The 11,362-nt window shown below is 55.4% G+C and overlaps 1 protein-coding gene and 2 pseudogenes across 1 annotated transcript; 1 reads left to right on the top strand and 2 right to left on the bottom strand.

Annotated features, from left to right (window-relative positions):
* Nucleotides 1-487: 487 nt before the first annotated feature.
* Nucleotides 488-2,999, top strand: LOC117978122 (protein capicua homolog; annotated as a pseudogene).
* On the bottom strand, nt 2,939-4,325 carry LOC117975329 (putative uncharacterized protein FLJ44672). Its single transcript, XM_055115613.2, has one exon. It carries the CDS (start codon nt 4,065-4,067, stop codon nt 3,216-3,218), a length of 852 nt encoding a protein of 283 aa, XP_054971588.1. The 5' UTR covers nt 4,068-4,325; the 3' UTR covers nt 2,939-3,215.
* LOC134730725 (putative uncharacterized protein FLJ46235) lies at nt 3,080-11,033 on the bottom strand (annotated as a pseudogene).
* Nucleotides 11,034-11,362: the final 329 nt, after the last annotated feature.

Raw genomic sequence — 11,362 nt, 5'->3', positions numbered from 1 at the left:
ACCCTAACCCTAACCCTAACCCTAACCCTAACCCTAACCCTAGTGAGCCCAGACCACACATTGCACTCCAGCCTGGGTGACAGAGCATGACTCTGTCTCAAAAAAAAAGAAAAGAAAAGGAAAAAAAGACAGAGAAAAGAAAGCCAACAAGACACCATTAGGCAAACCATTGTCAGTTTATAGGAGTTTGGGAAGGAAAGTAGAGAAAGGAGAAGAAAGTTTATTTAAAGAATGGCTGAAAACTGCCTAAATCATGGGAAAGATTTAGACATCTAAATCCATGAAGCTTAAAGATTCCTAAAGAGGTTCAAACCAAATAGATACTCACCAAGTCACAATATAATCAAATAGTCAAAAGTTAAAGAAACTTTGCAGGTCAGGAGAGAATCAAATACTACATTCAAAGTGCTGAAAGAAAAAAAACTGCCAGCAACTAATACTATGTCTGACAAAGCTGTCCTTCAGAAAGAAAAAACAAATAACGTGCTTCCTCAACAAACAAAGCTGAGGGCATTCAGGACCACTAGGTCTACCTTAAAAAAATACTTAACAGAGTTTTTCAAGTAAAAATGAATGAAGTTGGGAGCAGTGGCTCATGCCTGTAATCCCATTTTGGGAGGCTGAGGTGGGTGGATCACCTGAGGTCGGGAGGTCAAGACCAGCCTGGCCAACATGGCAAAACCCCACCTCCAGTAAAAATACAAAAAATTAGCCAGGTATGAAGGCCACTGAGATCGTGCCACTGCACTCCAGCCTGGGTGACAAGAGTCAAACTACATTTCAAAAACAAAAAAACAAACAAAAAAAACAAAACTTGAGGCCTGGCCTTCTGCTCCTCTCCAACCCCCCCTTCTCTGGGCCCAAGCCACCTTGGCTGAGGAGGGGGCGAGGTGTGAGCCCCTGCCAGGAACCCCCCGCCCGGACCAAGTACTCGGCCCCCAGGCCTGCGTTCAGTGAGGCCTCCCGTGGCGTCAGCATGTTCGTGTGGAGGAATGTGGAAGGTCACTCTGTGGCCCTGTTCCCCTGGTACTCCATCCCCTTCCTCACCCCTCCCTGCAGCCACACGAGGCCCAGCAACCTGCCAGTCACTCAGTGGCCTCCAACCAGAGAAAACAACCTGCCAAGTTGGCAGCTGTTGCTCATGAGCGTCCACCAGGTGGGACAGGGAGTGTTGACCCTGGGCGGCCCCCTGGAGCCACCTGCCCTGAAAGCCCAGGGCCCGCAACCCCACACACTTTGGGGGTGGTGGAACCTGGTAAAAGCTCACCTCCCACCATGGAGGAGGAGCCCTGGGCCCCTCAGGGGAGTCCCTGCTGGACAGTGAGACAGAGAATGACCATGATGATGCTTTCCTCTCCATCATGTCTCCTGACACCCAGTTGCCTCCACCACTCAGATGATGTCAGGCCCAGTCCCTCAGTGCCCTGCGCAAGGAACAGGACTCATCTTCTGAGAAGGATGGACGCAGCCCCAACAAATGGGACAAGGACCACATCCGGTGGCCCATGAGTGGCGGTCATGATCTTCAGCAAGCGGCACCAGGCCCTGGCAGGGCGCACCAGGGTCACTCCAACCAGGATATCCGGACCGTCAGCCAGATGCTGAGCGAGCGGTGGTACACCCTGGGGCCCAATGAGATGCAGAAATACCACGACCTGGCCTTCCAGGTGAAGGTGGCCCACTTGCAACAAGGACCGAAAGAAGTCCAGCTCAGAGGCCAAGCCCACAAGCCAGGGGCTAGCAGGAGTGTAACAAGGGCTCGTGGGAGCGGAGCATATCAGAGACGGGCACTGCCACTGCCCCTGGGGTGTCCTCTGAACTCCTGTCAGTTGCAACCTAAACACTCCAGAGCTCGGATACCAAGGAGCAGCTTCTGTGGGGCAGAACGGCTGCACACAGTCAGGGAACCTGGCTCAGCCTGGCCCAAGCCTTCTCCCACAGGGGGGTACACAGCCTGGACGGCAAGGAAATAGACCGTCAGGCACTACAGGAACTGACACAGGTGGTGTCTGGCACTGCATCATACTCTGGCCCAAAGCCTTCTACTCAGTATGGAGCTCCAGGCCACTTTGCAGCCCCTGGTGAGGGAGGTGACCAGTGGGCAGCCCTGCTGCTGCCCACTTGAGATGCTCATTCCCAGCAGATGGCCAGTGAGGACATGGCGAGTGACGAGGAGCACACGGTCATCCATGAGGAGGAGGGGGTGATGATGTCATGGCTGATGATGGCTTTAGCACCACTGACACTGATCTCAAGTTCAAGGAGTGGGTGACTGACTTGAGAGTGGGGACAACTCTGGGGAGGAGCCAGAGGGCAACAAGGGCTTTGGTGGGAAGGTACTTGCACCTGTCATTCCTTCCTCCTTTACTCCTGCTGCCCCTTGCTGGATCCTGAGCCCCCAGGGTCCCCCGATCCACCTGCAGCTTTTGGCAAAGTCTATGCTCCCACCCTGTCCTCCCCCTACACATACTCGGATGCTTCCTCCTCAACCTTGGCACCCACCTCCTTCTTACTGGGCCCAGGATCCTTCAAAGCCCAGGAGTATGGTCAAGGCAGCAGAGCGGGCCCCCTATGGCCCCTACCCCTGGGGATGGGGACCCACGGACGCCTTCCAAGGCGACCTGTTTCCTCCCAATGGATCCTGCCACCTTCTGGGGCAAGAGACCTGAAAGTGTGGGCGACCTGGAGCTACCAGGCTCCTCAGTCATCAGGGTCCCTCTCAACACTAAGGCTCTCCTAAGCAGGAGCTGGGCTGAGCCACCCGGGGGGCAGAGGGGGGCTGGACTCAGGTGAGTATGGGGGTGGGGTCTCCTGCACTTCAACACAGGCAGCGGGAGGGTTTTCTCCCCATTCCCTCTGCACTCCCAACTTGAGCTATACTTTTTAAGAAAGTGATTCACCCTGCCTTTGCCCCCTTCCCCAGAACAGAACACGTTGATCATGGGCGATATTTTTCATTGTGCCAAAAAGTTGCCATGACCGTCATTAAACCTGTTTAACACCAAATAATCAGTAAAATAAAATAAAAAATTCGGGCTTGGTGCAGAAACTCACCCCAAATAAATCACCTACCAAAATATTTACATAATGGTGGAAATATTCCAAAATTCAATATTTTGGGATTTATACACAAAAGATAAACAAATTAGAGGCCAAGAGGCTGCCGGAAGGGAAAAACGGGGCCTGGGAAGGCCGTTGTGACGAATGAGCTGGGCCTAAAGAGGCCACTGGCAGGCGGGAGCTGGGCCTGCCGAAGCGGCCGAGAGGCAGGAGCTTTGGACTCGGGAGGCCGCAATGAGGCAAGGGCTAGCTGGGCATGGAGAGTCCGCTGTGAGTCCGCTGTGAGTCCAGGCCCATGCAGACCTTTGAGAGGCAGGAGGCCAGGCCTGCAAAGGCCCACTGGAGGTCAAGTTCTGGGCCTGAAGAGGCCACCAAAAGTCAAAAGCGGGGCCTGGGAAGGCCGCCAAGAGCCATGAGCTGGTCTGGGCTGAAAGAGGCCACTGGGAGGCAGGAGGAGCTGGGCCTGGAGAGGCTGACTCGAGGAAGTTTTGCACCTGGAGAGGCCGCCGAGAGGACGGAGCTGGGCCCGGGAAGGCCGACTTGCTGCTCTTCCAGGCCCAATTCCAGGCCGACTTGACGACGACTTGGGCCTGCAGAGGCCGCCGGGAGGCCGGAGCTGGGCCTGGAGAGGCCGACTTCAGGACGATTTGGGCCTGCAGAGGCCGCCGGGAGGCCCAAGCTGGGCCTAGAGGAGCCCACCGACCTTGCCATCGGAGGGCAGGAGCTGAGCCTGGAGAGGCCACCGTGAGGCCTGAGCTGGGCCTGGGGAGCTTGGCTTCGGGAAGTGGTGGGCCTACCAGGGCCGCTGGGAGCTGGGCAGGAGCTGAGTCCAAAGACGTTGTTGGGAGGCCAGAGTCAGGCCTGGAGACACAGCCAGGAGGAAGAGCTGGGCCCGGAGAGGACGCCGGGAGGCTACAAGTGGCTCTGGAGAGGCCGATTTGAGGAGGCCCGGCCTCAGCCTCCCACATGGCAGCCTCTGCAGGCACAGCTGTTTCTCTTGGCTGCATCTCCCACCTCCCAGGAAACAAGCTTTTTTGGCTCAGCTCCCGCCTGCGTTTGTAGACACCGAAGTTTCGGCAACCAAGCTCTTCAGACCCACATCCCGCCTCCCAGTACCTGAACAGTCCCAGCTCCGGCTGGAGAACAGAGTCTGTAGGCCCCGCTGTTGCCTCAGAGGGGTGTCTCCAGGCCCAGCTCTCGCCCCACCACGACCTCCCAGGCCCAAGGACCTGCCTACCTCCCAGCAGCCCACGTGCGACCCTGCTCCTCCCTCACGGTGGCCTGTTGAGGCAGGGGCTCACGCTGACCTCTCTCAGCGTGGGAGGGGCCGGTGTGAGGCAAGGGCTCACTCTGACCTCTCTCAGCGTGGGAGGGGCCGGTGTGAGGCAAGGGGCTCGCGCTGACCTCTCTCAGCATGGGAGGGGCCAGTGTGAGGCAAGGGCTCACGCTGACCTCTCTCAGCGTGGGAGGGGCCGGTGTGAGGCAAGGGGCTCACGCTGACCTCTCTCAGCGTGGGAGGGGCCGGTGTGAGGCAAGGGGCTCACGCTGACCTCTCTCAGCGTGGGAGGGGCCGGTGTGAGGCAAGGGCTCACGCTGACCTCTCTCAGCGTGGGAGGGGCCGGTGTGAGGCAAGGGGCTCACGCTGACCTCTCTCAGCGTGGGAGGGGCCGGTGTGAGGCAAGGGCTCACGCTGACCTCTCTCAGCGTGGGAGGGGCCGGTGTGAGGCAAGGGGCTCAGGCTGACCTCTGTCAGCGAGGGAGGGGACGGTGCGAGGCAAGGGGCTCACGCTGACCTCTCTCAGCGTGGGAGGGGCCGGTGTGAGGCATGGGGCTCACTCTGACCTCTCTCAGCGTGGGAGGGGCCGGTGTGAGGCAAGGGCTCACGCTGACCTCTCTCACCGTGGGAGGGGGCGGTGTGAGGCATGGGGCTCACTCTGACCTCTCTCAGCGTGGGAGGGGCCGGTGTGAGGCATGGGGCTCACTCTGACCTCTCTCAGCGTGGGAGGGGCCGGTGTGAGGCAAGGGCTCACGCTGACCTCTCTCAGCGTGGGAGGGGCCGGTGTGAGGCAAGGGCTCACGCTGACCTCTCTCAGCGTGGGAGGGGCCGGTGTGAGGCATGGGGCTCACGCTGACCTCTCTCAGCGTGGGAGGGGCCGGTGTCAGGCAAGGGCTCACGCTGACCTCTCTCACCGTGGGAGGGGGCGGTATGAGGCATGGGGCTCACTCTGACCTCTCTCAGCGTGGGAGGGGCCGGTGTGAGGCATGGGGCTCACTGTGACCTCTCTCAGCGTGGGAGGGGCCGGTGTGAGGCAAGGGCTCACGCTGACCTCTCTCAGCGTGGGAGGGGCCGGTGTGACGCATGGGGCTCACTCTGACTTCTCTCAGCGTGGGAGGGGCCGGTGTGAGGCAAGGGCTCACGCTGACCTCTATCAGCGTGGGAGGGGCCGGTGTGAGGCAAGGGGCTCACGCTGACCTCTCTCAGCATGGGAGGGGCCGGTGTGAGGCAAGGGCTCACTCTGACCTCTCTCAGCATGGGAGGGGCCGGTGTGAGGCAAGGGGCTCACTCTGACCTCTCTTAGCATGGGAGGGGCCGGTGTTAGGCAAGGGCTCACGACCTCTCTCAGCGTGGGAGGGGCCGGTGTGAGGTAAGGGGCTCACGCTGACCTCTCTCAGCGTGGGAGGGGCCGGTGTGAGGCAAGCGCTCACGCTGACCTCTCTCAGCGTGGGAGGGGCCGGTGTGAGGCAAGGGCTCACTCTGACCTCTCTCAGCATGGGAGGGGCCGGTGTGAGGCAAGGGCTCACTCTGACCTCTCTCAGCGTGGGAGGGGCCGGTGTGAGGCAAGGGGCTCACGCTGACCTCTCTCAGCGTGGGAGGGGCCGGTGTGAGGCATGGGGCTCACGCTGACCTCTCTCAGCGTGGGAGGGGCCGGTGTGAGGCAAGGGGCTCACGCTGACCTCTCTCAGCGTGGGAGGGGCCGGTGTGAGGCAAGGGCTCAGGCTGACGTCTCTCAGCGTGGGAGGGGCCGGTGTGAGGCAAGGGCTCACGCTGACCTCTCTCAGCATGGGAGGGGCCGGTGTGAGGCAAGGGCTCACGCTGACCTCTCTCAGCGTGGGAGGGGCCGGTGTGAGGCATGGGGCTCACTCTGACTTCTCTCAGCGTGGGAGGGGCCGGTGTGAGGCAAGGGCTCACGCTGACCTCTCTCAGCGTGGGAGGGGCCGGTGTGAGGCAAGGGGCTCACGCTGACCTCTCTCAGCGTGGGAGGGGCCGGTGTGAGGCAAGGGCTCAGGCTGACGTCTCTCAGCGTGGGAGGGGCCGGTGTGAGGCAAGGGGCTCACTCTGACCTCTCTCAGCATGGGAGGGGCCGGTGTTAGGCAAGGGCTCACGACCTCTCTCAGCGTGGGAGGGGCCGGTGTGAGGCAAGGGGCTCACGCTGACCTCTCTCAGCGTGGGAGGGGCCGGTGTGAGGCATGGGGCTCACTCTGACCTCTCTCAGCGTGGGAGGGGCCGGTGTGAGGCAAGGGGCTCACGCTGACCTCTCTCAGCGTGGGAGGGGCCGGTGTGAGGCAAGGGCTCAGGCTGACGTCTCTCAGTGTGGGAGGGGCCGGTGTGAGGCAAGGGGCTCACTCTGACCTCTCTCAGCATGGGAGGGGCCGGTGTTAGGCAAGGGCTCACGACCTCTCTCAGCGTGGGAGGGGCCGGTGTGAGGTAAGGGGCTCACGCTGACCTCTCTCAGCGTGGGAGGGGCCGGTGTGAGGCAAGGGCTCACTCTGACCTCTCTCAGCATGGGAGGGGCCGGTGTGAGGCAAGGGCTCACTCTGACCTCTCTCAGCGTGGGAGGGGCCGGTGTGAGGCAAGGGGCTCACGCTGACCTCTCTCAGCGTGGGAGGGGCCGGTGTGAGGCATGGGGCTCACTCTGACCTCTCTCAGCGTGGGAGGGGCCGGTGTGAGGCAAGGGCTCACGCTGACCTCTCTCAGCGTGGGAGGGGCCGGTGTGAGGCAGGGGCTCATGCCTCTGGGCAGGGTGCCAGAGGCATGGGCATCAACAGGCCTCCGTGAGGGAGGAGCTGGGCCGCATGTGGGCTGCTGGGAGGCAGGCAGGGACTTGGCCCTGAGAGGCCGCCGTGGGGTCAAGAGCTGGGCCTGGAGAGGCCCCTGGGAGGCAAGAGCGGGGACCTGCATAGGCTGTTCTCCAACCATTGCTGGGCCCGTACAGGCCACCGGGCGGCAGGAATTAGGCCCGAAGAACTTGGCTGGAGAAAGTTCGGGGCCCACAAAGGCGGTTGGGAGCTGGGCAGGAGTTGAGCCAAAAGAGCTTGCTTACTTGCTGGGAGGCACGGCCGGGAGATGCCAACTTCAGGACAACTTGGGCCTGCAGAGGTCGCCGGGAGGCCCAAGCTTGGCGTGGAGGAGCCCACCGACCGGAGACCATTTGGGGCCTGCAGGTGCCATCGGAGGGCAGGAGCTCATCCTGGAGAGGCCACCATGAGGCCTGACCTGGGCCTGGGGAGCTTGGCTTGAGGAAGCTGTGGGCTGTGGATATTGGATATATCCAATATCCGATGGAGCTGTGCCTGTGGAGGCTGTTGTGAGGCAGTAGCCTCATCTGCGGAGACTGCCGTGACGTAGGGTATGGGCCTAAATAGGCCATTGTGAGTCATGAGCTTGGTCTGTAGAGGCTGACTGGAGAAAGTTCTGGGCCTGGAGAGGCTGCCGGGAGGTAGGAGCTGGGCCAAAAGATTTAAGCACATTTACATTTATTAGGGACTTTATTTCCATTATTACAATATATAATAATATATTTAATATATTAATATATTTAACATATTAATATATATAATAAATATATATATTTATTATATATCCAATATATAATAAAATAATTATAGAACTCACCATAATGTCCAATCAGTGGGCGTGTTAAGCTTGTTTTCCTGAAACTGGATGGTCCCACCTGAGCGTGATGGGAGAAAGTGACAGATCAATAGGTATTAGATTCTCATAAGGACAGCGCCACCTAGATCCCTCACATGCACGGTTCACAACAGGGTGCGTTCTCCTATGAGAATCTAATGCTGCTGCTCATCTGAGAAGGCGGAGCTCAGGTGGGAATGTGAGCAAAGGGGAGTGGCTGTAAATACAGACGAAGCTTCCCTCACTCCCTCACTCGACACCACTCACCTCCTGCTGTGTGGCTCCCTACGGCTCCATGGCTCAGGGGTTGGGGACCCCTGCTCAAGTGCATCCAAAGCGACCCTTCCCACACCAGTCTTCACAGTGGTCAAGGGCAGCAACCACTTAGCTCCCAAGGCATGTGCCTCAGCTGGCATTTTGTCACAATCAACAGTAAGAGGTAGCTTGAGTCACTGTGAGGTCACCTACTGGAAATCACCAGCATCCCATTTCCCACTGGCAAAGAGCTCAGCACTGCCCCCTGGGAAACCAAACCTATGCCCAAATCCCATCTGTGTGGGTTTACCTCCTGGGACCCTTCCTAACATATTAGTCAGAGTCCAATCAGGAAGCATAAACCACTCAAAAGTTTAAAGTGGTAAAATTTAATATGGAGAATTATTCATTATAACAGGTGAACAGCATAATGAGAGATTGGCTAGCACAAAGTAAAGAGAACTCTAGAGAATACGGGACTAGCCCAGGCCAGGCATGGTGGCTCATGCCTGAAATTCCAGCCATTTGAGAAGCTAATGCAGGAGGATTGCTTAAGGCCAGGAGCTAGAGACCGGTCTGGACAACACAGTGAGACCCTGTCTCTATCCAAAAGAAGAAAAAAGTTACCTGGGAGTGGTGGTGCACACTTGTAGTCCCAGCTACTCGGAATGCGGAAGTTTGAGCCTGGGAGGTCAAGGCTGCAGTGAGGCATGATTATGCCACTACAGTCCAGCCTGGTGACAGAGCAAGACCCTGTCTCAAAGAACAAAACAACAACAACCATTTACAGACAGAAAAGAAATAGAGCCAATAAGCTGAGGAAAGATGTTGAAATGTGACAAGTAGAGTAACATGAGGTCTTTTGTCTATTTAAAATAATCAAACAAAAAATGACTTACTAAATTATAATACCCTGTGCTGGCAAAGGTGCAGTGAAATGGGCACTTTCTTATACTATGAGGGGTGTTTAAATTGTGTATAAGCCTTCCCGGGTAAAGCCTGTCAATTTTTTAAAATAATGGAGACAGGGTCTCACCATACTGCCATACTGCCTCCTCCAACTCTTGGCCTCAAGCAATCCTCCTCTCTTGGCCTCCCAAAGTGCTAAGATTATAGCTGGGAGGCACCCAAAACCCTGTCGATTTACATCAAGGGTAATGAGAATGTCCATTCACCATGACTCACAGTAATCTTACTTCTGGGGAGACAATTCAATCCAAACAAAAGATCATCTGTACACACACAGTAAAAATCTGGGAGTAACTGAAGACAGAGTTGCTAAGTGAAATAAGAAACAGTTCTAAGAAATTAAACTATGGTATCAGTAGGCACCTGGTAAAAGGTCAGTTGATGTTAGCGGCTACTTTTTTGTTGTTTTGAGACAGGGTCTCACTCTGTCACCCAGACTGGAGTGCAGAGGCCTGATCATGACTCACTGCAGTCTCAGCCTCCCTGGGCTCAAGTGATCCTCCCACCTCAGCCTCCCAAGTAGCTGGGACTACAGGAACATGCCACCACACTAGGCTAATTCATGTGTTTTTCTGTAGGGATGGTGACTCCCCCTGCGTTTCCAAGGCCTATCGCAAACTCTTGGCCTCAAGCCATCCTCCTGCCTCAGCCTCCCAAAGTGTTGCGATTACCAGTGTGAGCCACCACACCTGGCCAGCTGCTACTTTTAGCAATATTATTATTATTCCACTCAATTAAAAATTATTATTTTCAAGGCTATGCAACAGTATGTATCCTACAGCGTAATTGTAAAAACATATACAGTCGTCGTCCCTCAGTATACAGAATCAGTTCCAGCCCCCCATCTCTGCATATACCAAAATCCATGCTTACTCACGTTTTGCTGTCACCCCTCTGGAATCCACGTATACGAAAATTCCAAATATTAGTTGGGCATAGTGGCAAGCACCTGTAGTCTCAGCCACGTGGGAGGTTGAGGTGGGAGGATCGCTTCAGCCTGGAAGGTTGAGGCTGCGGTCAGCTGCGATAGCGCTACTACACTCCAGCCTTGGACAACAGAGGGAGACCCTGTCTCAGAAAAAAAATAAATAAATAAAACAGGTTAGAAACTGTAATGAGGTCTGCTGGGCAAAATTCCATATAAGCAAAGTATAAATTAATAAAGCAAATCGTGATAAATTAGTACGATTGACTTTCTGGAGTTTCTGACAATAAAAGTAAGGAAAATGCAGAACACAAAGACAGAGAGTAAAAAGAGAAATTAGGAAAGCATTCTACATGTTGAATAGGAAGACACTGGCCATGTTCGTGCAGCGGCAGTATGTCGTGACATGACATACCTTGGAGAGAAGTTAACAGATGAGGAAGTTGATAAAAATCATCAGAGAAGCAAAATACTGGTAGCGACACTCAAGTAAACTACGAAATTTCCATAACTTATGTCAGCAAAGTGGGAATACTGTACAGTGTGTGTTGAAGTTCCTATACAACATTGTTTACCTGCCTTTTGTTTGTTTGTAAGGAATGTATATACTAAAAGTTCTTCTTGCTGTCAAAAGAATATGTGTGAATAAGTCATTTTAACTTATGCTTCTGTTTTTCTTTTATCTTCCTGCCATCATCCCACAGCCTTACTTTAGAAATTTCTTTTTTAGAAAATTGAACAAGTGCTCCTTGTGGTGGCAAATACCTCGAGGATGGGAGGCAGGGGTGGAAGGGTCACTTGAGGCCATTAGTTTGAAACCAGCCTGGCCAACAAAGTGAGACCCCATGTCTACAAAACAATTTAAAAATTACCCAAGTATCATCATGTATACCTACAGTCCCAGCTACCTCAACTTACGGAGAAAGTTCAGGGCCTGGAGAGAAGGCTGGGAGGCAGGAGCTGGGTCTAAAGAGGCCATTGTAACGATGGAGCTGTGCCTGTGGAGGCTGTTGTGAGGCAGTAGCCTCATCTGCGGAGACTGCCGTGATGTAGGGTATGGGCCTAAATAGGCCATGGTGAGTCATGAGCTTGGTCTGTAGAGACTGACTGGAGAAAGTTCTGGGCCTGGAGAGGCTGCCGGGAGGTAGGAGCTGGGCCAAAAGATGTAAGCACATTTACATTTATTAGGCACTTTATTTCCATTATTACACTGTAATATGTAATAAAATAATTATAGAACT

The sequence above is a fragment of the Pan paniscus genome, chromosome 6 (assembly GCF_029289425.2).
Source record: "Pan paniscus chromosome 6, NHGRI_mPanPan1-v2.0_pri, whole genome shotgun sequence".
Taxonomy (NCBI): Eukaryota; Metazoa; Chordata; class Mammalia; order Primates; family Hominidae; genus Pan; species Pan paniscus.
Note: the sequence above shows the minus strand (reverse complement) of the source record. Positions and strands in the feature narration are given on the sequence as shown.

Excerpts from the sequence above, each read along its gene's own strand:
- LOC117975329 (XM_055115613.2), bottom strand. The coding sequence starts at position 4,067 with ATGCAGCCAAGAGAAACAGCTGTGCCTGCAGAGGCTGCCATGTGGGAG.